The following is a 25,913-nucleotide window of genomic DNA, read 5'->3' as shown; positions in this document are numbered from 1 at the left end:
TTTAAAGAAGCGACACAAAAAGCTTTTTTTTGTCAGGGCACAAAAGAGAGCCTGATGGGTGCAATACTCAGGCCTGGCCCTACTGAGCACGTGTGTTCCGTCCAGGACATGTCCTCTCCAAACGCCTCGTGCTATTTTTGATTCATTCGATTTGTTTTATTTGTTTGTTTCATTATTCATGTTCCCCGAATCGCGTCTCCAGTAATCCGCCGTGAGCCGTCCCGATCAAAACCGTGGCCCATGTCTTCTCTGGCCCACGCACTATACGACATCGCTAATCGTTCCGGCAACCAGTGATGGCCTACGTAGATATACACTTTAGCGCCCCGCGCGCCACGGGAAAAAACCAAGTAAGATCGATCCCGACCCGGGTCCATGTTTCGCGCCGCGCCTCGGGCCGCTATACACTCCGGGAGCCGGGGCCCGCCCGCGAGGCCTTCGGAGGCAAACCCAAAACGCGCTGGGGCCAAGAAGAGAGGCTGTGGGCAGTGGCCTTAATTCCAGTCTCGAGTGACTGGCCCTAGCACCACCAGTCACGGGAGCAAGAAATGCCGAATTATTGAAATAAAATGGCCCTTCAAAGCAATGCCCCCGCAGGTCTCCCCAACATCGCACGATTGGAGGCGGGCCGCCCTGGATGACGGGTGTTCGACTGGCTTGTTCTCCGGGCCGCTATCTTCATCGTCTTTCCAGCGGTGGCTCACAGCTGAGGCTTCGGCCCAGACGGCGTGCGGTTCCCGGCGGCCCGTGCTCTATGCCGGAGATCTCGCAATAAAAAGAAAACCGTCCCCGTAAAGCGCCTGTGTGCTGGTGGCCCCGGGCCCCAGGCTGTTTCCTTGGCCGGTCCCGAGAGTGGCTACCACGAGCCAATCGTTTCAAAAAGTGGGTAAGATTTTGAAGTCATCGTGACCGGTTCCCTTCATTCACATTGGCTCAGCCCACTGACACTACTATCGGTGCGGCGGCACCACACGCCCCGCCATTTGCAATTAGGAATAGCCCGCCGCGTGACTGCATGTAGTGGTTTGTTTTGCTTTTTGCCCTGCTTTTGGTTTGGATAGCCCGCATGCTGGTCTGCGGGCCCGCCTATGTCCGCGAAGTAGAATCTCAGGTAATAAAAGCCCCCCAATCTCGCCGCTCGTGGCCTGCCAATTTTTGCATCGTACTTTTCAAATTTTCTTCATAACATCCGTCATGAGTGCCCGGCAGGAAAATGTTGCCAGCGCAGAAGGTGACAAATATGTCAGTGCCGAAACCTCCCACGACGGGCCGGAACCCATGCCCCAGCCCGAGGTCGCTTCCGATGAGGAGATCGTCTCTGATGAAGAGACTTCTCTTAACGAGTACCATGGTTTTGGGTCTCACGCCCGGGGCGAGATTCGCCGCTTGGCCAGAACCTACTCCCGCACAGATAGTGCTGACACCACTTCGTCAGGTAATTTATTGAAATACCTCACGCACATGTCGAAAGTCCCCGGAGTGTCGCCATACGATGACGTCGAGGAGGCCTTGGACCCCAACAGTGAGAACTTCGACTCGAAGTTCTGGGTCAAAAACATGAGAAAGTTGCTTGACTCCGATCCCGAATACTACAAGCCCTCCAAATTGGGCATTGCGTACAGGGATTTGAGAGCCTACGGTGTTGCTGCCGGGTCTGATTACCAGCCTACAGTGACAAATGCTCTTTACAAATTGGCTGTTGACCAGCTCTCTTTCCTCAACAAAAGCAGCGATCGTTACTTCGATATCTTGAAGACGATGGACGGGTACTTCCAACCTGGTGAGCTCACGGTCGTGTTGGGCCGTCCCGGCTCCGGCTGCTCGACCTTGTTGAAAACGATTGCTTCTCACACCTACGGGTTCAATATCGGCAAGGAGTCTCGAATCACCTACGACGGTCTTTCGCCATCGGACATCGAAACCCACTACCGAGGTGACGTTATCTACTCTGCAGAGTCCGATGTGCACTTCCCTCAATTGTCTGTCGGCGACACTCTCGAGTTTGCTGCCAAAATGAGAACCCCCAAAAACAGAGGCCCTGTTTCGAGAGAAGAATATGCAAAACACATGGCTTCCGTGTATATGGCCACCTACGGCTTGTCCCACACTCGTAACACTAACGTTGGTAACGACTTTGTTCGCGGTGTTTCCGGTGGTGAGAGGAAGCGTGTTTCTATCGCAGAAGCCTCCTTATGTGGTGCAAATGTCCAGTGCTGGGACAATGCAACCAGAGGCTTGGACGCCGCCACTGCCCTCGAGTTTATTCGTGCTTTGAAGACATCTGCCGCAATCTTGGATGCCACTCCCTTGATTGCTATTTATCAATGTTCTCAAGATGCCTACGACTTGTTCGACAAAACAATCGTTCTTTACGAAGGTTACCAGATTTACTTCGGTAAAGCTAGTAAGGCCAAGGAATTCTTCGTGAACATGGGGTTCGAGTGTCCTCAGCGTCAAACTACTGCTGACTACTTGACTTCTTTGACAAACCCTGAGGAGAGAATTGTCCGCCCAGGCTTCGAGAACAAGGTCCCAAGATCGGCTCAAGAATTCTCGGAATACTGGCGTAACTCTCCTGAGTACGCGGCTTTGACTACAAAAATCGACAAGCACTTTAAAGATGTCGAATCTGGAGATGTTCGTCAGGAATACCACAATTCGCATGTGGCAAAACAAGCCGACCATACTCAAAGCAAATCTCCATACACTGTCTCCTTTGGTATGCAAGTTAGGTATATCATTGGCAGAAACGTTTTAAGAATCAAAGGTGATCCTTCCATCACTATTTTTTCCATTTTCGGCCAAGGTGTTATGGGATTGGTTTTGTCTTCGGTATTTTATAACCTTTCGTCAACGACTGGTGACTTCTACTATAGAGGTGCTGCCATGTTTTTTTCTGTGTTATTCAACGCCTTCGCATCCTTGTTGGAAATCATGTCTTTGTTCGAAAGTCGTCCTATTGTTGAGAAACACAAAAAGTACGCCTTGTACAGACCATCTGCGGATGCGTTGGCGTCCATTGTGTCTGAATTGCCCACAAAGCTCGCGATGTCGACTATTTTCAACTTCACTTTCTACTTCATGGTTAATTTCAGAAGAGAGCCTGGTAGATTTTTCTTTTACTGGATGTTTTGTGGTCTCTGTACCTTGACAATGTCCCACATGTTCAGATCCTTGGGTGCTGTCTCGACTTCTTTGGCTGGTGCTATGACTCCGGCCACCGTTATCTTGTTGGCAATGGTGATTTTCACCGGTTTCGTGATTCCTACGCCAAGTATGTTGGGATGGTCGAGATGGATCCAATACATCAACCCGGTATCTTACGTTTTCGAATCTTTGATGGTGAACGAATTTGCAAACCGTGAATTCACATGCAGTCAATTTATCCCGTCTGGACCAGGCTACGACACCACCACGTCAATAAACAATGTCTGCAGTGCAACTGGCTCCGTAGCTGGTGACAGCACAGTACAAGGAAGTGAATACTTAGCTGTGGCTTTCGAATACTACAATTCGCACAAGTGGAGAAACATGGGCATTGTCATTGCTTACATCGTTGTCTTCTTGTTTGTTTACATTGGATTGACCGAATGGAATAAAGGCGCCATGCAAAAAGGTGAGCTTGTCTTGTACTTGAAGGGATCGTTAAAGAAAGTCAAGAAGGAGGCAAAGGCTAGAGAGGCCTCTGCTAACGATATTGAGAACAATATTCCCAATGAAAAGCTTGAATTGAGTGAGACGCTTGACCAGTATAACAAAGAGACCGATTCTTCCCCAAGCGAAAAGATGACTAACCAAAAGAAAATCTTCCATTGGAAGAACTTGACTTACAGCGTGAAAATAAAGTCAGAAGAAAGAGTTATCTTGAATCAAATCGATGGTTGGGTGAAGCCTGGCCAAGTCACGGCATTGATGGGAGCTTCTGGTGCTGGTAAAACAACTTTGTTGAACTGCTTGTCTGAGCGTCTTACGACTGGTGTTGTTACCGATGGTATCAGAATGGTTGATGGAAAACCTTTGGATGGATCATTCCAAAGAACTATCGGATATGTCCAGCAACAGGATATTCATCTACCAACATCTACTGTTCGTGAAGCATTAACATTCTCTGCTCACTTAAGACAGCCCAAGGAAGTCTCCATCAAAGAGAAAGACGCATATGTTGATCACGTCATCGATCTTTTGGACATGAACATCTACGCGGATGCCTTGATCGGTGTTGCAGGTGAAGGTTTGAATGTCGAGCAACGTAAAAGATTGACTATTGCCGTTGAGTTGGTTGCAAAACCCAAATTGCTTCTATTCTTGGATGAGCCAACTTCTGGTTTGGACTCTCAGACAGCTTGGTCTATTTGTAAGTTGATGAGAAAATTGGCTGACCACGGTCAAGCCATTTTGTGCACAATCCACCAGCCTTCTGCTATGTTGATGCAAGAGTTTGATCGTTTGTTATTTTTGCAAAAAGGTGGTAGAACTGCATACTTTGGAGACTTAGGCAAAAATTCTCAAACTTTGATTGACTACTTTGAAGGAAACGGCGCTCATCCTTGTCCTAAGGATGCCAACCCTGCTGAATGGATGTTAGAAGTTGTTGGTGCTGCTCCTGGTTCTCGCGCTGCTCAAGATTATTTTGAAGTATGGAGAAATTCAGATGAGTACGCTGCTGTTCACAAAGAATTGGAGTACATGGAGACTGAACTTCTGAAATTACCAGCTGAGTCCTCTGCAGGTGACGAGGCGTCGTACGCTGCTCCTTTTTGGAGTCAGTATTATTTTGTCACGAAAAGAGCTCTTCAGCAATACTGGAGACTGCCTGGTTACATTTATTCAAAGATCTTTTTGGTGGGGTCTTCTGCGTTGTTTAACGGATTCTCCTTCTTTAAAGCAGGTACGTCCATTCAAGGGTTGCAAAATCAAATGTTCTCAATTTTTATGTTCTTCATTCCATTGAACACCTTGATTCAGCAAATGTTGCCATATTACGTGAAACAAAGAGAGGTCTATGAAGTAAGAGAAGCCCCATCTAAAACTTTCAGCTGGGCGGCCTTCATCACTGCGCAAATCACTGCTGAGGTCCCATTTCAAGTTGCGATCGGGATAATTGCATTTTTCTGTTGGTATTACCCAGTCGGTTTATACGAGAATGCTGTTCCAACTGACTCTGTTAATGAGCGTGGAGGTTTAATGTTCCTACTCATTACCTCTTTCTTTGTTTACGCTTCAACATTGGGTCAACTCGTTGGATCTTTCAGTGAATCTGCGGAAAATGCAGCTAACTTTGCAAACCTTTTGTTTATCATGTGTTTGAACTTCTGTGGTGTCTTGGCAGGTCCAGATGTATTACCTGGCTTCTGGATCTTCATGTACAGATGTAACCCATTCACGTATTTGGTGCAAGGCATGTTGAGTACTGGATTGGCTCATAATGTTGTGGAATGTGGTTCGAGAGAATTTGTTTCTTTCGATCCGTTCCTGGGTCAAACTTGTGGTGAATACATGGCGGATTACATCGAGCTTGCCGGTGGATACGTCTCGAATCCAAATGCAACTTCTAATTGTGAGTTTTGTCAACTCTCTTCGACAGATACCTTTTTGGCAAGTGTCAACGCTGTGTATTCTGAAAGGTGGAGAAATTGGGGTATCTTTATTGCTTTCATTGCAATTAATATGATATTCACTATTTTCTTCTACTGGCTAGCTAGAGTTCCAAAGGGATCCAGAGAGAAGAAGAAGTAAATGCTTTCATGGAAACGATTGTTTGAGGTTTGCTGTTATAGATTGTTAAATATTAGAGTTTAAAAAACAAAGTTATTAACGACGAGAACCAGAATGAGACATACAAGAATGACGTAGTCTTATTATTGATGTAGAGCTTGCCTCGCAATTTTAATTCAGATGATCTGCATTAGGTTTGATTCCAGCGCTAATTTAAAGCAAGAATCATCCACATCAATAAAGACAGAAGCTCAGATGGCTCTTCAGATTCATGCATCACACACAAATACTGGATCACATTGCGGTTCAGTCTGTTTGAAAACATGAACCGCACAATGGCATCTTTGAGAGGCCCAAGCTCATTTGAAATTAAAATATAGACTAGGTTCCATGCTCTAAGTGACGGACATATAAATCAAAGCGCCTACGTGCTTCGAGAGAGACCCCTTTCAACCGCGTGGTTAACAAGATTTGTCGAGTACGCATTCCTGGTTGCAGCAGATCAACAACTATGGTGACTCTATGTTGATTGATCAAAAATCAAACAGTTTCTATTCTATTGTATTGTACTCAATCAGGCTCGAGGCCTTGATTTATTTGAAAGTCTCGTGTTCTCATACGCGAACGCTTGAGTAATTGAGAGCATATGCAATTAGTTTCGTAAGGTGCACCAAACCACATCAGAAGTAGCACGCCTTATATGTTTGGCTCGACGTTATATCTCATTTTGATTCCCATAGCAGCCAACTCCGAGTCCAAGTATTTCAAGACAAAAGGAATAGCAATGCTGGTTGTGTTGTCACCACCGACGAATTTGACACCATGTCCGTCCATCCAGATATCCGCCTCGTTGACAAAAATACCCTTCTTGGTGTAGTTCTCCAATTTCCCGGAACATCCACGGCACCTCACAGAGGCTATGGATCCGATACGAGGAACCGACATTTGTGTATTTAGCATGGAGCCACATGACCGACAAATAGACGTTTTGGCATAGTCAGAAGAATTGAGCAATCTGTCCTGAAGAAGATAAGAGGTTCCGTGACCAATCAAAGCATCTCTTTCCATCTCACCAACACGAATACCACCATTTCTTTTACGACCCTTGACAGGTTGCATCGTCAATGAGGTAACTGGGCCAGTCGATCTCACTTGGAATTTGTCGTTCACCATATGTCTCAATCTTTGATAGTAAACAACACCAATGTAAATGTCAACCCTGAGCTCCTCTCCAGTAGCACCTGAGTACATAGGTTCATTTCCATGGTAATTGTAACCAGCAATCTTCAACTGTTCGCCAAAATAGTCGGCAGGTGTGTCCGATTCAGAGAACTTCCAGGGTGTAGCATCATGAGCCATTCCATGCAAGGCTCCAGCCTTGCCTGCTAAGGACTCAACAAACATACCGATTGTCATACGAGATGGGAATGCATGAGGGTTGATGATGACGTCTGGTTGAATACCGGATTCAGAGAAAGGCATGTCAACTGTTGGCCATTTGCGTGAACAAACACCTTTCTGACCATGTCTAGAAGAGAATTTGTCTCCAATCAAAGGCTGTCTTGTGACTCTGTATTTGATTGTAAGGTTTTGAGCCTCCTGATCAGCCGAGTCATCTCCTAGGAGCTTTACCTCCTCAATGTATGCTGGTTCACTGGAGTGGTAGGTTTTTACCTTCGTTTTGCCCAATGTTTCGTCAAAGTATGCAACAATTGGATCTCCCTCTTCTACTTTGACACCAATGAGAGGCAATCCATCGTCGTCCAATTTTTCTTTCCAGGACTCTGGCCATTCATCTGGCCCGAAACCGAAATGCTGCGTAATTGGGTCACCTCTTCTTCTGTCCATAGCGAGATCGACTTTCTCAACTTTATACACGGTACCGTAGCCAAAGCCCCTTTCATCTGCAGATTTGTTGATGATCATGGCATCATCCATATCATAACCTGTATATGAAATGACAGCCACAACAGCATTAGTTCCGTTAGGAAAGTTGTCCATTCCATAATCATCATACAAGCTAGCCTTCACAATAGGGGTCTGGCCACTTTGCAAACGGTACAACTTGTTGTCAGATCTATGTGCAAGCGCAACACCGGGGGTTCCCATTGTCTGCTTACCCATCTGACATTGGTACATATTTCTGGGAGATTGATTGAAGTCGGAGAATGGGGTCAAGTTAGCCAAGATAGACAAAATGTTCGTTGGAGCCCACTCCACATGAGAGTGTACGCCTTTCTCAATCTCTTGAGGGGTGACGGCAATGTCCATGTAGACTTGCTCGAATGGCCCAACGATGTCTTCTTTTCCAAGTGGAAGGTACTTTGTTGGTCTCATCATTCTAGAATGACCACCAAATATGTACAAGCCAGGGTATTGACCCTTGGACGAAGGTGGAACAAACCCAATCTCCAAGTCAAGAGGTAATCCATGGCCACCTTCAACCTTCCACAAGCGTAAAGCGTCGGCAACAAGTCTTCCTTGCTCGTGAGTAGTCCAGCCGACGATCTTTCCGTCCAATTGAACACAACACAATTCGGGGCCTGCAGCGAAAGAATGCGCAGGGGAAACACCTAGCTTGGCCAAAGCTAAAGGAACTTGAGACACGTCAGAAGCCTCGGTCGCGATTTTACACTTGTGTGACAAGTGATTCAACAAACCACATGGAGAACCATCGGGAGTATGCACGGGACATAAGAAGCCCCAAGACTCTGGCAACAATTTTCTCACAGTGGTAGTCTTCAACTCGGCGAAGAAAGAACCTCTGTGGACCATTCTGAAATGGGCAATGAAACGATGAAAGTTAATCTTCTCTGCGACCACAGTGTAACCCGAGACTTGTTGCAAGTCCAATCCAGACTGTGACACCAAGTTACCTGTGGACAAGAAATATTGCAATTTCTGACCAATGTTCTCGTTCACTCTGCTGAAAACACGAGACATGTATTTACTATCAGAGAAGTTCACTCTGCTGCCTCTGTTGATATCAGATGCAATTTGCAATTTGATGTTCTGCAAGTATTCGTCAATTTTTTCCTTGATGATCATTCCGTATAAGAATCCACCCAACAAAACCTCCTGGTGCTGGGTTGCATCTGGATTGTCTGGGGCACAGTCACCCGCCACAAGGGTGTATAACTTTCTGATCATGAACAAAATCATTCTAAACTTGTCCATGTTGTCAGTCAAGTGCACGAGCACGATACGTTGCAACACCTCTTTACCAACATCAATATCAGACACATCTGGGGTTGCACCGAAGACAACACGGAACTTATCACCCAAATAGGCCAATGTCTCGTTCTTGGAGTGGAGATTGTACTTCTTGTAAGTACGCAAAAGCAATTCCAAACGATCAGTCAAGAAAGAGTTTGAGGTATCAGCAGCAGCTATCCCGTCAAAGATATCACGGTCACTGGTCTCGACCAAAGCCTTCAAGATCATGACTGCAGGAACCAAATACTCATTTTTTTTCCACGAAAATCTAAAAGTCACATTGCCGTCTTTCAAGTAGTGCAAGACGTTGGTTTGCGATGTCTGATCGGGGCGAACACATCTGATCTGAACACCAAACTTGGTGTAGGCAGCGCCTCTATTGCCGAAAGAAGGACGGATCAACGCCATAGGATGGTTTCTTCTTTGGACAATCAACATACGAATCAATTTCTCGATACCGTTGACAATGAAGTATCCACCAAGCTCGTCAGATTCTTCTTTGGCATCCACAAGTTGGTTGGGCGACATCTTCTCCAAGTGACATCTGTTGGACTTTATCATCACAGGCACGTTACCACCGTCACGCACTTCCGAAATCTCTGGACCATCGTTCACGCTCCACGAAACCTTCATGATAAGTTTGGAGCGATACGACGACATTCTCTCTCTACATTCGGAAGGATAGGTTCTTCTGTTGACGGAAAGTTTGTCCGTATGAGGCACAGCAGGCTTAGCCAACTGCACCGAGTCAACTCTAATGCTCAACTTGTTGCCCAACCTTTCGGGGTCGTTGGAGTCAAAAATTGTCTTGGAGCCGATGTCCTTGACACCAACGTTCAAAAGGCCTCCATCGGGTCCCTCCGTCAACGCATTGAAAGAGCCAATATGAGGAGCGACCGCCTCAGTGAGTAGTGGATAAGCAGACTTATCCTTGGGTGGGTTTTGAAAACGCTGCTCGCGCTCAAGCGTCCTAAATTGGGCACCCATGGTGATACTTGTAGGATGAGAAGGCCTTGATCAATGAAGGATTTTTGATAAATTTTTGTGATGAGGTCACGTGCACAGAAAGTGCGACAGTGTGCAGAGGAGCGGGAGGACAAGCCGACATAGGAATATTGCCTGGAGGCTGTCTCAGACACTGGGCTGAATTGTGACCTGCTAGTGTTCTTATTTTCATGCCTAGCTTTTGATGGCTTTATTGCCCTGTACCACTTAATACTGGCCTCTCAAAGTTTTTGTTCCCTTCATTTTTTCTGGCGGATATCAGTTATGAGCACCTATAGTCCAATCGGAAATACCCTTTTATGCAAAAAGTCAGATTGTAACATCTTGTGTGAGAGCGTGGTCCTTAAGTCCATACAAATGGAGCCGAATTAACAATCTTGTAGCAGTCATTTATATTCGTGCCTCAAATTTTCATGTTCGTGGTGTAGTTCAATCTCGTCAAATCTGGATGCACTAGTCTTTACTTCGCGACGCGCCCCGTGACAATCCTAGTGTTCTGTAATATGTTTCCTAGATACCTAGGAAGAAACCAATTATATCAACCTATGATGCTTAAAGTTACAATTAACCTTATTTCATATTTCGCTCGGAGACGACTCCTCGCTTGATAAAGATATCGAAATATTTCGCTCTATACACATCTCGAAAGCGCCCCTGGCCCAAGCCCAAAATCCAATGTGCCAGATAAAATGAATCCAATGATTTCGGAGCCTTGAATTCCCACTCTTGCGATAAAAGCTTTTGTCCGGTCTTGGACATTCTCATGATTTGCGAACCAAGAGGGTCTCAAACTATTGTTGGGTGCGAAAAATAAGCCTTTTAGTGCGAGGTGTCCGCGGGCCTGCGATGACCACGATGAGAGACAAACTCAAACATGGCCAAGTCCAGATTTGAATACGTGAAGCAGTTTGAAAGGGAAAACTTTCTCCTTCCTCAGACACACATAGTTATACGAGTCGATGGTAAAGGATTTCACAAATTCTCCGAGGCGTATGGTTTCGAAAAACCGAATGACGCCCGGGCTTTGGCGGTGATGAACCGAACGGCTCAAACAATGATGGAGCAATTCCCCGATATAGTTATGTCTTATGGAGACTCTGATGAATACCTGTTTCTTCTAAGAAAAGACTGTGAACTTTTCGAGCGGCGGGAGATGAAGTTGATCTCCACGTTCGCCTCGTTCATGTCTGTGAACTATGTCATGCATTGGAACGCTGAGTTTTCTGACAATCAAATTCGAAAAGAGCGTCTTCCAACTTTCGACGCCCGGGCAGTTGTGTACCCCAATTCTGGGATAGTACGGGACTACTTCAGCTGGCGCCAAGTGGACTGTCACATCAACAATTTGTACAACACTGCCTTCTGGGGCTTGATTCAAAAGTGCAATATGACGAGGCAAGACGCCGAGAACAAGTTGAAGGGCACATTGTCGAAGGACAAGAATGAGATCTTGTTCACAAAATGTGGCATCAATTACAACAATGAGCCCGAGATGTATAAAAAGGGTACCGTGATTGTCCGGGAGTATGAGAACTGGAAGCACGAGGAGAGAGATATGAGTAGCAGACAAAAACAGCGAAATGAAAAAATGCGAAAGAACGCAGCTATCGTTGTTTCTCACGTTGATATAATCAACGATGACTTCTGGATCAAGAGGCCTTGGGTGTTGGCCTGAAGTCAGCTTCCAATGCATGCGCACTGCGGTGGAGAGCAAGTCGGGTAGCAATGGGCCCGGGGAGGCCGGTGTTTGTAGAATATACTAGTGACATAAGTTATAGCTAATGTAATTATTTACTCATCACCTCTAAGATTAGTTAATGCCTCTGCTCTCGAAAGCCTTTTTGACGTGCTCGGAAACGACATCGACCGGTTCATCGCACTTGACCCTCACGACTTTGTCCTGTTGGTCGAAGTGGTCCACGACAGGCATCGAGGTTTCGATGAAGACACGGAATCTCTTTTTAATACTTTCGATGTTGTCGTCGGTTCTGCCACTTGTTTTACCTCTTTCCAAAAGTCTTTCGAGCATGACCAGCTCAGGGCATTCGAAAAAGAGGGAGAAGGCCGATTTCACGATTTCCTTTTCGAAGGTCAAGGCTTGATCCATCTTTCTGGGAAATCCATCGACTAAGAAGCGCTTGTCTCCCTTTTTGACGTGAGAAGAAATTGCGTCTTTGAGCAAAGCAACGGTAACCTCTTGGGGCACGATGGTTCCTTCCTTGATACACTGTGCGATCAATTCTCCGTATTTGGAGCCTTGTCTCTGCTGTTCAGCTCTCAACAAGTCACCAGCAGACAAGTGAACAAATCCTTTTTCTTCAACAAGCTTGCCACATTGTGTTCCCTTTCCCGAACCAGGTCCTCCGAGAACGAAAACCACCTTCACATCTTCGGGGGAAAATGCGGCAGTAGACTCCTTTTCCTTGATGGAGTCTGGGGCTTTGCTCTGATGGTATTTGTTTATCATGTAGCCACCGACAGACATGGCGGCGATGATTCCAAACACCAGCGTGGGAGTCACATATGGAGCCTGTGAATTTTGCTTCGCCTTGGGCTCTTGACGATTGTCCGTGGAATTAAAACGGGCATGGACCCATGGTGAGGTTCTGGCAATTCTTCCAAAGTTTTTAGAAAGCGAAGATGTCAATTTTACTTTTGAAAGCATTTTGTCTAGCTAATGTCACCGACTGGACGTAAGAGCGACAAAGTCAAAGTCGAAGATGTGGCTTGATATCGTACAGTACAGACTCACTGCGAAACTGCTGCACTAACAAGGAAAGAAAATGAGTCTTTTCAAGTACGAAAGGTCGAAATAAGGTGGATGGGCAGTTCACGAAAGTGCTTGAAGGCCCTGTTTATTCTATTCTTCGGGGATTTCGAATTACACGAAGATTGCTGCATTTATATAAACTTTATGGGGAAATTCTGATACATCATTATGATTGCTGTCTGATTCCATTTCTCTGTCTTCTAGGAACGGAAATGCGAAAAGGAAATAGGACATGTAATTGCGCAGGAAAAATAATTCTTGACTCCTCCTTTAAAAATACTCCAAACTGGTATTTGAAGCTATTTTTTTGCTTTCATATTCCTGACTTCAAAAGAAACAGTGAAGAACGCTTCATGGATGGGAATAAGCTTAGTGGCTGTAAACGGGGTAGTTGGAAGGTGGACCAAAATACTGGTGTGCGGCGGTGTCCATTGAATCTGGCGCGAATGCCAATCTTGCGAATTGGCCATACGAGTTGCAGTACTTCTGAGGTCACCCGGCGTACATCAAGGCTACAGTACTTTTCTTGTTCGGAGCTACTCAAACTGACGACACAAGTTCTTTTCTTTTTTTATCGGTATTACATCGTTGTGTGGATTGCTGCCTCGAAATCAAACTTGCTTGTAGTTGCAAGCTGCTTTCATATACTATTCTCCGCACCAGCATCAAGACATGTATTTCTTCAAGACCTCGTCGTGCACCCGGTAGTATCTCCCATTGAGCTCTTTGGCCCAGCCTCTCACCGCCAAATTGGTGTACACAGTGGCTGGGATCTCTGGAGGCAACAACTGCCCATTTTTGTGCAACTCCATGAACTTCTGCAAGCTTTTTTCGGACATGTTCTTCCCAAACTTCTCACGGATGTCCTTTTGCATGTTAGTGGCGACGACGCCCGGAGCTACCGAGATGGCTGATATGTCAAGATTCTCCTCGCCAAGGGTGGAGATGAAATGGTTCAAGGCTGCTTTGGATGCGCCGTATGCAGCCCACCCATAGTATGGGCTAGTGGATGCGCCCGACAGAACCGCAACGACCCTGCCGTGCGATTTCTTCAAGTGAGGAAGGGCAGCCTGGACCAACTCAACGACACTGAAAAAGTTGATGTCGAAAAGCTTGCGCCACTTCGCAACGTCCAGGTTCTCAATGGAGTCCACGGGGTCCAAGATGCCGGCGTTTGCAATCACAGAATCTATCGAGCCAAAGGTCTCCAATGCTAGTTGCACAGCCTTATCGGCAGTCTCCGGCTGCGAAACATCCGCCACGAGGATTTTCACCCTGTCACCGTATTGTGCCACGAGGTTCTCGAGAGCAGCTTGAGATCTTGCTACTGCTACAAGTTTGTGGTCCGGGGACTGCGCGAGATAGAACTCGGCAATAGAGGCCCCAATGCCTGGAGGGTTAGTATAGTAAGAAAGCAACGGCGAGCACGGCTCCACATACCTCTTGAGGCCCCTGTGAGAATCATTGTATGAGCCATAGTGTCAATTGTTTCAGAGGACAGTGTTCTATTTGGCACGGGGCTCACAGATATGGGGTAGACAAATACGCTGGACATGTGAGGCCACGGCCCCAATCCCGTGGGTGCAGGTCGCAGCACAAAGGAATTGGGCATGGAAGACCTCAGGCATACTACTGGAAGTTTGTGGAATTCACCACGCGCGGACGGAAAGCAAAAACAAACGGCCTCCCCGGAAGCAGGGCCCGAGGATGTTTGTAATGTTTATTTTTGAATATTTCAGAAGTCCACTTCTGAATATGAATCGCAAATTGCCATTTGAAGAGACGCGTAGGCAAGATTCCGGGCTCTCCACCAGTTCGCGGAGCGGGCCCGTCGTGCAGAAACCGCGCGGCCGATAGTGACTTGATATCGATACACAAGATACTGAAAACGCCCAGTACGCTACGGCCCAACCGCCTCCATGAACATAAACCCCGAGTCCGCAAAGGAGATCCCTTGCAAAAACGTGCTCATATACGGCTATTGCAAGTTCGAAAACAAGGGCTGTGTCTTCTCCCACCCATTGCCGGAGAACGCCCAGTCCCCAGAGTCGACCAACGTGCCCCCAACGCCGGCTCTGAAATTGGCAAACGCCGCTGAAAACAGCAGTCCCGCTGCCTACGGCGCTGCACTCCTGAAAGTGGCTCTGCTGGACATTGCGTCGCCATCGCCCGCTTCCAAAAAGGCAGTTGCCACCCCGACAGACTCGAAGCGGAAATTCAACATGAACACCCCCTCGTTCCAGCCTTCGGTTCTGAGCATGACAAGCAAGTTTGCTGCGTTGTCCCCCAAAGTGAAGGAGATTCCCATATTTGTACCTTCGAGTGCAGAGCCCTCGAGCACTGCGCATTCCACCGCAAACCACGTCACGGAGCCGCCTTCCGCAGCTCACAACTCTTTTTCTGCACGTAAATTCAACACCTCCACTCCGTCGTTCACCCCATCGAGTCCCTTTGAGGGGGCGTTTTCCTTCGCGTCTTCGAACCAGGGCAATGCAGACGGCTTTGCATCACATTACGGCCAGTTGAGCTCTTCAAACACAACGCTGGCGTTTGTCGCCTCTTCACAAGTATCACAGCAGGCGGCCCAGCCCAAGCAACAAAACCCGTATTTGAACGCGCCGGTGCCAACCGTGGCTGCGTCTTCTGCAAACTCCATCAGTACGTCGGACTACCTCTTCCATAGCCAGGGAACGCAATCCTTTCCGTTGAACCATCATTTATACGCCCCAGCCCCACCTCCCAGACTTGTGGCTCCATTGAAGTCTTACGAGACCAATGTGAATTCCATGTTCATTCCAAACAACCTCCGAGAAACACTCACGAAGAAAAACGAGGCCACATTGCAAACAATGCCTCAACTGTCTCTTCCCGAGCACGTCGGCGTCTACCACTCATTGGTGCCCATTGATGCTTCTTTTGAACAGCCCTCGAATGTTTACGATCTTCCGTCATACATGTACAAAGTGTTATCCAATAGCGATGGGCTTCCCTATGCGCTAAGGCGCATAGATCAAGGCCACAAGCTTCGGGTCCTCAACGAAATGCCATTTGCGAACGTGAAAAAGTGGAAAGCATTGAAGTCCCCCAATGTCGCCAGACTCAACGACGCATTCACTTCTATTAGCCTCAGCACGAATGGAGAGCCTTCTTTGTTTTTTGCCTATGACTATTACCCGCTCGCAAGCACGCTACAGGAACATCATATCACCAGAAGATTGGGCGGCAAACTAGAACCCATCACCGAAGAACTCTTATGGACATACCTCGTCCAGCTTACGGGCGCTCTTTTATGCATCCACGAAGCTGGCTTACACGCTGGCTCTTCGTTGGCCTTGAGTAAAGTTTTGGTCACCAATAAGAACAGAGTCAGATTGAGTGCTGTGGGTGTTGACGACATACTAGAATACGAGTCTTTCGAAGAACTAAAACAACAATTGGGGGAAGAAAACATGTTACGGAAACTACAACAGGATGATGTGGTCTGTTTGGGTAAATTGATGACTGACTTAGCCAGCACAGTTTTACCAGCCAGTCTAAGAAGCCTTCCCGTCAACACGTTGTTGGAGCATTTACAGAAGTCATCTATAATGACTTTGAGCCCTGAGATGTCAAATGCTTTGAGTGCACTCCACTGCGCTGACGAATGGTTTGATTTGGGCGAATTTTACGCAACTCACCTTTCCAGAGCATCAATCAAAGTTCTTAATGGGTTTCAAGACCTGTCGGATTTTTTTGAGGGACAGCTTCTGTCAGAAGTTGAGAATGGTCGTCTCTTCAGGCTTTTAGCCAAAATTAATGTGGTGCTTGATCGACCGGAAAATGAAGGCGATGCAATTGGAAGCACGTTCGTCATCAAACTGTTTCGAGATTATTTGTTTCACACAGTGGATGAAAGCGGCAAGCCTGCCGTAGATTTATCCAAAATTCTTGTCAATTTGAATAAATTGGATGTTGGAGTTGACGAGAAGATATTATTAATTTCAAGGGAAGAAGATAGTTGCATTATCGTCAGCTACAAGGAGGTAAAGGATACCCTTGACCTGAATTTCCGCAGTTTGATCAGATGATGTCGCATAATATTGCACAGTGGAGTGAGTAACCAGACTGGTGACTAAAATAAAACACCTTTTCCAGAAGTTACGAATGCGCAGTCATAGGTGGCATGATTGCGGCGACCGGGATTCGAGAAGCCGCAGTGCCGCATTTTTCTTCTATGGGATGACTGAGGCGGGTGGCGCCATGGCAACCGCACCCACTTGTTGATCATCTGCAGTGGGTGACTTGATTAGAATTTTTTTGCATTAAGCTTATTCTCAATATCAGGGGAGATAGCATATTACTTAATAACTAGAAATTTAGAAAAAGAAAATTAATAAAAGAATGAATAAAAGGAGTCAAAACACTGTGTTCTATCTCGGTAATTGATTTACTAGCGATCCCGGGGCGTTTGGGCGTACAAGTGCGGCGGCCGCAACAGATTCAGCAAGATCACGTGACGCGCACAAAGTAATGACTAACTCCCGCATGGGTGGGTGATCAATGAGTAATCTATTGACGCAAGTCTGGAAGGCTCGCGCGATATATTATGGCTATTGGACCCCAGCCACGGCCGACGATTTTATTCTCTCCAACCAACCTTCATCCATTACATCGAAACATCCAACACATTTACCGCACAATTTCATCAGTTTCTTCTTGATTTATACATCACTTCGGCAGATTCTCTGCTTGGAAACTCATCATTTTTGTTGTCATTTATTTTTATTATTAGGTCGGTTTAGGTTAAGGAATAACCTGGTATTGGATTACATTTTGGAATAGTTTTAATATCCATCATTTCGAAACTCAAAAAGATATACGTGCTGGTCATTCATCTTCTTGCTGTTGACTATCATCATTTTCATTTTTAATTCAAAGCTCTCTTCAGTTGACAATGTCTGGTTCCATTTAAGCCTCGGGCTTGTCGGAAAGAAATTAAAGAGCGAATAAATAAAACAAAAAACCATTATTTTTTTTAAGAGAATACTTCTGGGACTAGTTACTTTGCTTGCACGAGAATGCTGACCCCTGACAATTCTATTTCACCAAAGCAGCTCATTGACCTGCCTGCTAGAGATCAAGGCACGCCACATACTCCTGCGGAAAACTATTTGCCCAACAACTTGAAGTATTACAATGAGCATTTGAGCGAGTCGCAATTTAACTCAATCTTGATAAATTGTGCATTAAGGTTGCTTAAACTCAGCTACCCAAAAGAAGAGGACTTTGAGGAGCACAAATTGAGGTTTTTTATTGTCGAGCTTTTGAGAAGATCGAAGACAACTACCCAGTCACTACAGATCTGTTGCTACTATCTCTTTAAAATCATCAATAAACCCCAAAGACCAGTCCAGCTTTGCCCCAAAAAGTTGTTTTTGGGAATGCTTATCTTAGCCTCAAAGTTCAACCAAGATCACAACTACTCTTTTAAGACGTGGTTGAAAATTTGCGGTTGTAAGCAAGATGATGATTCGTCTAGTCTTAATCTCAAGAGATTAAAATATTCTGAAAACCATTGTCTTCTGCTCCTCAATTACGAGCTTTACATTAACAACGTCAAGTATGAAAATTGGTGCAACGTACTTTTGATTTTTGGTTACGAATTCATCTCCTTGCATCACGTCGGTTTAGGCGTACTTACTTGGTGTACCACAAACGAAAACGCACAGAAATTGTGTCGTTGGAAAAGGTTCTTAGAACGTATGGATGATAATCTGTTACGTGAAATCAAAGTGCAGTTTAAACAGTACTATGCCAATCACATCGGCACTAAGGTTGTCACGACTCCGCTTCCAGAGGTGAATCTGCTTTTCAAAAAGCGTTCGCTCGATGCAGAAGCTACTCCCCATAAAAGAGTTTGCATTTAGTTCATTCAATATAAAAACATATGATTCAAAATAAAAGTAGATTGCAGTTCGGAGACATGACTAGTTTACGAACCAGCCTCTACTTGATTAAACAAAAGGAAACAGCAATTGGATTTTCTGGAATGTAGCGTACATCATGTAGCTCAGAGCTACTTCCTAGTCAGCAGCTAGAAAGGCGTGGAACGAATGGTATTGAATTGCATGGTCATGCTCAGGCAGATGCGCTTACTACCGGAATCGCACCATTCAGTGAGCCATTCAACTTCACACTCACATTCTCCACTGCGTTCGTTGTTTCGGACACGACATCCTCGGCCTTTTCCTCAGCGTTTGTGATTGACTCCTGAACGTAGCTCTGAGTGGTCTCCTTCAACGGCTGAATGTAATCGGAGTTGACGTTCTTTAACAAGGCCACACCGGTGTTGACAGACGCAGATGCCACTTTGACGTAGTAGTTCTTGTCGGCAGTTGAGTCAAATTCCCTATTGTAGGTAGATAAAACAACGCTTGTGACTTCGCTAGACTTGGAGCTGATCAAGTCCCTAGATCTCTCGTACGTATCGTTGACAATTTCCATTGATTTGGCTAACTCAGTCTCGGCACTAGTTTTGGATTCATCGGTGGTCTTCTTGCTTTTTGGTAACACTTTGTCCAAGGCAGAAGATGCAAAGTCATTGACTGGCTTCAAATACGCAGACACAGTCTCCTCACCTTTCTTCTTGTATTCAACAACCACACACAGAGCGTTTTCGGCGTAGGCAGTGGCTTGTTTCTTATATGGGGAAACAAGGGTCTTTACTTTAGACACGAAAGCAAAAAATGCTTGAGCCCCTTTTGCCCGGTAGGTACGGGCCACCTCGCCTACCCTTTCTTTGAAAGTCACCAATCTCTTTTCAATCTTTTTGTAAGATTCTGAGACGAGAACAGCATCGATATTACAAAGCACCACCGCATCGAATTTAGCATCACTGGTCTTCAAGAAGTCCCTTACAAGGGGAGACTTGGCTACCACATTCATTTGTATGGAGTTGATGAGAGCAACCAAGTAATTTGCTAAGACAGCAAAATATCTGTAAGACAAAACGTATGACTTGGCCGACTGGACGAAGCTATAGGAGCCAAGATGGCCTAAAGATTTTGAGGTAAAAGTCTTGGACATTGTTGTTGTTGTTCGTTCTTTAGACCAAAAAAGAAAGGGAGTAGTGAACAACCAAAATGTGAAGGAAGATTAGAACCGATTCGAGATTAACCTGGACAGAAATGTGGGAGGGCACCGATGCAGTCAGCTACCACGGGAAATGAATCGATAAAACACAGAATCTGGAAGCCTGAAACAAGCGTTTGGAAGGATTGCTGCTTTTAATATTAAGGGATGGAAATTAAGCATCGAGCCACAATAGCACATGCTAATCATAGATACGATAGATGTTGCTGCAGACAGCTCGGCATCATGCACATAGCCACGGGAAGGTCAGGGCAAATTGCTGTTTTATTAGGCTTTCGCATGTGTATGCAGGACACAGCACTATCGCAAGGGAAGGATTAGCTTCCTCCCACGGCTGTGCTCTGATGCCGATCTCGCAAGATCCGGATCCCGCTTGAGGGAAGACCACAGAGTATTCGTAAACGATTATTAGTGGTTTAGTCCGGCATATATACTCTCTTGTCCATCTGTGTCGGTTAGCCTGGTGTGTTTCCGAATCGGCCTACCACATTAAGTAGCTTACTTGGGAGTGGTACATACTGAAGTGGGTGTCTCGGCTACACATCATGTATTATACTATGGAGATATATCGTGCGGGCGAATAAATACATTCTTTGTTTTCAAAACCGCAAGACTGATATTAGTACAGTATTTTTAAGGGGACGATGCGATGCCTAGGCCTGCAAGGTTTTTTTTTTTTTACAATTCTTCGCTTTTGTTTGCCTCTGGATCTTGGCCAGTTGGATTAAGGTTTGGGTGGACTATTGCATCCTTCCGCCGCGAAACAATCTGGGACGCGACCGAGGCAGTGTGAAATTTGCTGTACATGTCTTTCCCAATTTGGATGTGTGGTGGTGATTTTTGGGGGAGAGTCTGTCTGAATTTGTGTTGTGGCATTCAATGAAAACAGCCAATATACGTGGTCGAAATGTCCGTCCCAAAATGGTGGACCTGGGGGAGGCGGTCTTCGATTATTACTTCTAATGGATCCGTACAATAAATGGTGCATTAGAATCATCGCTAAAAATAGAATACCTTTCATCGGAAATTCGCTTTCGTCTTCCAAACTTCAGCTTTTACAATTATCGTGTTCAAAAGTTCTTTGCAGAATTGACTACTCGTGGACCAGACGAAAAAGTCCGACCAAATTGGCCCTTTGCCTGAAACGCATGCATGTATCACCCCAAAGAAAGGAGGACTTAAGAGCACTTAGAATAATCCAACGATCGGCATGTTAAAATAATCTGGCTCATTTGATCAGCAGAAACGAGTGTTGTTTTCATAGTGTCGTCTTTATATTCATATTGTCGTCTTTATATTCATATTGTGTATTTTGTAGGAGGACCCCTTCAGACGAAACACCTGAATGTGAGATAAGAACGCTACTGCATAATCTGCGATGCCAATCAGATAAAAATGACATATGTATCGCTGAGTTCGCTTTTTCAATTTGGAATATGACGGCTGCACTAACTAGCTAGAATTACCCCGCAAGTGAGAGTGCTGACTTTGCTCAGTCTCCCCTTCGCCATGTCATCCCCGAAATGATCGAGCAGGACTCGAGCAAAACTTCAAAAAATTCATGCTCTCGCACTTCCGCAGACCTTAGGTTTTGCGTGCGCTAACTTCGGACGGAGTATGAAATCGAACTACCTAATTTTTCGGGCTAGAAATCCGTCTATACACTCTTTCGGATTCCTTCAGCAGAATCTACTGCTGCTTACACTCGGGAGGATTCTCCTTTGGGCCGGTCTCGTTGATGTCATCATCATCATCATCGTCATCATCATTCTCGTCTTCGCTGTCGAACTCTTCCTCATCTTCCTCGAAATCATCAGGATAGCCGATTCCAACAGCATCTCCAGTGAACCAGTCAATGGCACGTGGGATTAATCTGTCCTTGATTTCTTCTCCCAACTGGTAGTCCAACTCCAATCTCTCTTCCAAGTCAGCGTCTTCGTCGTTCTCGTCATCTTCTTGGTCCTCCTCATCAGAGTCCGCACTTGGTGGCTTTGGTGGATCGAAGAAATTAAAGAAAGACTCGCTTGGGGTCAACTTCTCGATGGTTCTGGTTTGCTTGGTGTTCTTGTTTCTTTGCTTTCTCCTCTCAATGTTGATTGTGACGTTGTTTTCCTTGGACTTCCAGTTGATCTCGCACCCGTCGGCGTGGTCGTAGACAAAGTCTCCGGAGTATCCCAACTCGGCCTGGTAGTGGTACGTCTTGGTCAAGACCTGGTTGCTCAAGTAAGGGTTTTGGTTGAACTCAAAAATCAACTCGAAGCCAGGGGTCTGCAAGTACTCCATGCGAATATCTCTCAAGTACTGCAAGACCTCGCTGTCTCTTTCGGTGATGGTCTCACTCACAGTGTTCAAGTTTTCCAAAGCCGTCAACCAGAAATTAGGCACGCCGCTGATCTCCTCATCGTCACCTTCGGCATCAGATTGGTCGTCGGCATCTTGATCCTCGGGATCTTTGTGTTCGGCCTCGATCTCTTCGCCCACCTCGATCTCAGCGGCAGTAGGCTCCTGCTCACCATTGATGATGGCCATTCTCTTCTCGTACAAAGGCTCGTACTTCTTGAAGTACTTTTTCTCCAACTCCAACAACTCTTTCTGGAACTCGGCCTCCATTTTCATTTGCAGCTGCTGGATAGCTTTCAAGCCCAATACTCTCTTTTTGACCTGCTTGGGCAACTGCTCGATGTAGCCACTTTGCTGGCCCACCAAGGTGCCCAACTTTCCCTGGATCATCGACAAAAGTGCAGGATTATTGGCCAACTGTTTGCTTAATGCATTTTCCTCTTCTTCGTTGATTGTGGATACTGTGGGCTGCTGCTTAAGGTATGAGTTGGCGACGCTTGAAGGCGTGTTCTGTGGTGTGGGTGCCTTGGAGATGTCGCTTGATTTTCTGATGGGCTCCGACATTATACAAATAAAATATCACAAGGCCGATTTTTTCTCGGGTTCCAGGGAAGCAGAAGGAACTGGTGTATATGTTTTTTTTTTTCTTTCTCAGATGTATCTGGCTTTTTTTCTCGTTTTCCTTGAGGCTGATGACGCTGCGGAGTGTCTGTCACGTGGACGCGCCTATCAGTAGGGGCACATGGGGCGTTCCCCGAGTATTGTTCCGACATACGGAGCTCGCCGCGAGGACCTGTGGCTGTATTGATCCTGCTAATCAGAAATGCAAATGGTGATTCCGAAAAACTTTCTAATTATCCCAAATCACCACATGTAGAGGAACAAAATAATTTGGGATTTAAAACAAACTAATAAAAACCCCAACACCCTTAGGAGAGCAGGATCGGTATAAAGCAATCAAATTGAATAAATCAACGGGTTGGTAGGGTGAGACGTGGAATAAATCCCAGAAACACATGAGTAGCTTAAGAGAAATAGAACAAGGCGCGGGCCGCCAAATGTCGTGCTAGACCTCAATAGTAATCGCTTCCTCGAGGTCAAGGGCACTTTCTTGAATTTCATCGTTGTGGCCGTCTAAGTAGCTCTCGATATCTTCAATGCGCTTCTCCCACTCCTCGATGCGAGCTAGCTTCGACTCAATCTCCTGGATCTCGTTGTCGATGGTTTTCAAGTTTTCTTCAGATGTCAAATCGTGAAATTCCCACCCATCTGCATTCTTTCCTTTCTTGATCTCCAAAACGTAGTCATGGTACTTCATCAACAATGGCCTATGCGAAAATGTGATGAACGCGATCTTTTTCTTTTGTAAGAGCTCAAAAAGATAATCCTCAACATCGGTACTCACTGCGTTGGTTGACTCATCCAAAACAACAAACTTGGGGTTCTTGAAGAGCACACGAGCAATGCTCATTCTCTGTTTTTCTCCTCCACTGAAGACATCCTTCCAGTCTTTTTTCACATTGAAATTCCCTTCTCTTGTCAACAAATAATCCAACTTCACTTCCCGCAATATGTGATACAAATGGTCATCATTGTATCCTTTAGCAACCATATCATCATAGGACGACGGATATATGATCTGATCCCGCAAGTTTCCGTTCGTAAAGTAAGTCTTCTGAGGCAAAAAGAATATGTCATCTTCACTTGGCTTCGACAACAAACCGTGATACAAAGGCCACAATCCAGCCATGATTCTCCCAATAGATGTCTTGCCACAACCATTATGCCCCAAAATTAAGAGCGTGTTATTTTTCAGTAGCTGGAAGTTTAGTTTGTCAACCAATATCTCTCCGTCCGAACCTTCTTTGCTTGGGATTATTACCGGAATATTTTCAAAGCGAACACCTCCGACATAATTGCTTTGAATTGTGCCATGTATGTCACTAGGCCCATACTTGGAACGATAACTGTAGGTGGGAGAATGAGTCATGTGTAAATTGGTGAGAAGACTGAATACCCGATCAGTGTATCCAGTGAGGTCTGAGATATCTTTGAGAGAATACATCAATCTCGAGCCAGCATCAGCCAAAGAGAGCAACAACCTCTTGTTAATAATGAACTGGCGCATATTCTGGTTTTCATCAACTGCTTTTTTCGTTGATTTGAGACTGGGCGCTGTCTCCCCTTCGTCAATATGCTGAGTTGAAGTGCTAGGCCATAAATCCTCCAAGAACACTGGTAGTCCCGCAAAAACATACCCCCAGGCCGACCATGTGTACTTGAGCACGTAATCTTCCAATGCCGAGTATTTGAAGGATATGTTGATTTCTTTGGAAACATGCAGCATCAAACCTTCGAAACTCTCACGCAATTTGGCTTTCTCGATTAAGGAGCCCTTATAAAAGGCAACCTCTTCTGAATTTGTGATGAGATTCAAGTGCTGATTGTAGTACGCTCCTTCAAGATGGGTTCTCCGTGAGGACAACTTACCAAACGAGGGGGTGAAGCGCTTTAGGACGAACGCGGTTAAAAAATAGTTGGCAAAAATACCAACAATAGCACCAGTCCCTAGAGTATCCCTCAAGTATATCGAGAAGAAAACCAAGTCTATGAAGGGCTTTCCCATACTAGAGAAAAGGCCGCAGATCGAGTCACAGAATTTGGTCACATCATTAGTTATGTACTGATCAATATTTTCAATGTCAGACAGATTTAACAGTATCTTGTAGTATGTCATGACCTTGTCCAAATACATGTCGTGGATGTAACGGATCAAATTGGTTCTGAAGCCCAAAGAGAGCCTGTTTGTTAAGTATTTGATGGCAGCATTCGTATAGGAAGCTGGGAATGCAATCAAGATCCAATATATCAAGTCTCGCACAAATTTTTTGCCGTTTGCGGAAATCAAGTTTTTCACAATCTGTCCGTCGAGCTTGGCAATTAGTAGCGAGAGCCATGTTCGAAGAATAAGAAAAAAACACTGCGAGAAGAGCAAAGACGAGTTTTTGCTATAGAGCCTTGGAATGAGAATTCGCCATATGATGACGATTTGATTGAGAAACGTCGAGTTCAATATGTTTCTTTGCAGCTTTAGCGTCTGCTCGATGTGGAAGTTTTTATATAGGTACTTGTCTGCAGCGTAGCGGTCTAAGTTAGGCTTGGGAATGACAACTTTTGTGGTCAGAGATTTACCGCAAGGTAGGAAAATCTGCCTCGAACCGTTTTTTAGAACCGTTGAGCTTTGCCTTGTCAATATTGGTCTTGGAGAGTTTTTCTTCAGCCAGTACTCCTTCCACGCAAGGATTAAAGATCTTAATGTGAAAAAAGTCCCGATACCAAAGGTGCCTATAATTGTAGTAAAGAAGAGCACAACGGGGCGACTCTGGTAGTTGATGGAAACTCTGCTATCTGTATAAACAAGAACAAATTCCTTAAGGATGGTGACCATTTTCCGCACGTCATCCTTGGTGTATGCCGAAAAACGGGAGATATGCACCATTTCTCGTATTTTTGGTATCTATTTTCGCTAGTGAAGGGAATGTGGAATTGGAGTGTGGAGGGTATTCCCCACAATTGGGCCGAGGCATGCTGACTATGGGTGCGGCACGACACACCGCCAATCAGCCGACTAAAATCCATGCAGTATGTGAATATTTGCCTTGTTATCAAGCGCATTGGCATATCTGAACTTGCAAGCTTCAGCATAAGAAATAATTATAATAGTCGAAAGGAGTCT

At 45.5% G+C, this 25,913-nt stretch overlaps 10 protein-coding genes across 10 annotated transcripts; 4 read left to right on the top strand and 6 right to left on the bottom strand.

Annotated features, from left to right (window-relative positions):
* Positions 1 to 1,161: 1,161 nt before the first annotated feature.
* Positions 1,162 to 5,831, top strand: METBIDRAFT_30064 (pleiotropic drug resistance family ABC transporter). Its single transcript, XM_018855546.1, has one exon. The coding sequence runs from the start codon at positions 1,195 to 1,197 to the stop codon at positions 5,734 to 5,736; it is 4,542 nt and encodes a 1,513-aa protein (XP_018714109.1). The 5' UTR covers positions 1,162 to 1,194; the 3' UTR covers positions 5,737 to 5,831.
* Positions 5,832 to 6,053: 222 nt separating this feature from the next.
* Positions 6,054 to 9,931, bottom strand: RPA135 (DNA-directed RNA polymerase I core subunit). Its single transcript, XM_018855545.1, has one exon. It carries the CDS (start codon positions 9,916 to 9,918, stop codon positions 6,412 to 6,414), a length of 3,507 nt encoding a protein of 1,168 aa, XP_018714108.1. The 5' UTR covers positions 9,919 to 9,931; the 3' UTR covers positions 6,054 to 6,411.
* Positions 9,932 to 10,524: 593 nt separating this feature from the next.
* Positions 10,525 to 11,734, top strand: THG1 (tRNA guanylyltransferase). Its single transcript, XM_018855544.1, has one exon. It carries the CDS (start codon positions 10,811 to 10,813, stop codon positions 11,609 to 11,611), a length of 801 nt encoding a protein of 266 aa, XP_018714107.1. The 5' UTR covers positions 10,525 to 10,810; the 3' UTR covers positions 11,612 to 11,734.
* A 12-nt stretch (positions 11,735 to 11,746) lies between these two features.
* URA6 (bifunctional uridylate/adenylate kinase) lies at positions 11,747 to 12,403 on the bottom strand (the record flags this gene model as incomplete). The annotated part of the gene is made up of 1 exon (XM_018856562.1): positions 11,747 to 12,403. One exon carries the CDS (start codon positions 12,401 to 12,403, stop codon positions 11,747 to 11,749), a length of 657 nt encoding a protein of 218 aa, XP_018714106.1.
* A 968-nt stretch (positions 12,404 to 13,371) lies between these two features.
* Positions 13,372 to 14,183, bottom strand: METBIDRAFT_76613 (NAD(P)-binding protein; the record flags this gene model as incomplete). Its single annotated transcript, XM_018858560.1, has 2 exons — positions 13,372 to 14,096; positions 14,147 to 14,183. The coding sequence occupies 2 exons, from the start codon at positions 14,181 to 14,183 to the stop codon at positions 13,372 to 13,374; spliced, it is 762 nt and encodes a 253-aa protein (XP_018714105.1).
* Positions 14,184 to 14,625: 442 nt separating this feature from the next.
* Positions 14,626 to 17,102, top strand: PAN3 (Pan3p; the record flags this gene model as incomplete). Its single annotated transcript, XM_018858347.1, has 3 exons — positions 14,626 to 14,763; positions 14,890 to 15,151; positions 15,203 to 17,102. 3 exons carry the CDS (start codon positions 14,626 to 14,628, stop codon positions 16,771 to 16,773), a joined length of 1,971 nt encoding a protein of 656 aa, XP_018714104.1. The 3' UTR covers positions 16,774 to 17,102.
* A 661-nt stretch (positions 17,103 to 17,763) lies between these two features.
* Positions 17,764 to 18,612, top strand: PCL5 (Pcl5p; the record flags this gene model as incomplete). The annotated part of the gene is made up of 1 exon (XM_018858559.1): positions 17,764 to 18,612. The coding sequence occupies one exon, from the start codon at positions 17,764 to 17,766 to the stop codon at positions 18,610 to 18,612; it is 849 nt and encodes a 282-aa protein (XP_018714103.1).
* METBIDRAFT_30059 (uncharacterized protein) lies at positions 18,325 to 20,154 on the bottom strand. Its single transcript, XM_018855543.1, has one exon. It carries the CDS (start codon positions 19,769 to 19,771, stop codon positions 18,824 to 18,826), a length of 948 nt encoding a protein of 315 aa, XP_018714102.1. The 5' UTR covers positions 19,772 to 20,154; the 3' UTR covers positions 18,325 to 18,823.
* A 1,038-nt stretch (positions 20,155 to 21,192) lies between these two features.
* On the bottom strand, positions 21,193 to 22,992 carry NAP1 (histone chaperone). The gene has a single exon (XM_018853882.1). The coding sequence runs from the start codon at positions 22,739 to 22,741 to the stop codon at positions 21,527 to 21,529; it is 1,215 nt and encodes a 404-aa protein (XP_018714101.1). The 5' UTR covers positions 22,742 to 22,992; the 3' UTR covers positions 21,193 to 21,526.
* On the bottom strand, positions 22,993 to 25,717 carry PXA1 (ATP-binding cassette long-chain fatty acid transporter). The gene has a single exon (XM_018853880.1). The coding sequence runs from the start codon at positions 25,674 to 25,676 to the stop codon at positions 23,244 to 23,246; it is 2,433 nt and encodes an 810-aa protein (XP_018714100.1). The 5' UTR covers positions 25,677 to 25,717; the 3' UTR covers positions 22,993 to 23,243.
* Positions 25,718 to 25,913: the final 196 nt, after the last annotated feature.

The sequence above is a fragment of the Metschnikowia bicuspidata genome (assembly GCF_001664035.1).
Source record: "Metschnikowia bicuspidata var. bicuspidata NRRL YB-4993 chromosome Unknown METBIscaffold_1, whole genome shotgun sequence".
Taxonomy (NCBI): Eukaryota; Fungi; Ascomycota; class Pichiomycetes; order Serinales; family Metschnikowiaceae; genus Metschnikowia; species Metschnikowia bicuspidata.
This window is presented reverse-complemented; position numbering and strand designations above follow the sequence as displayed.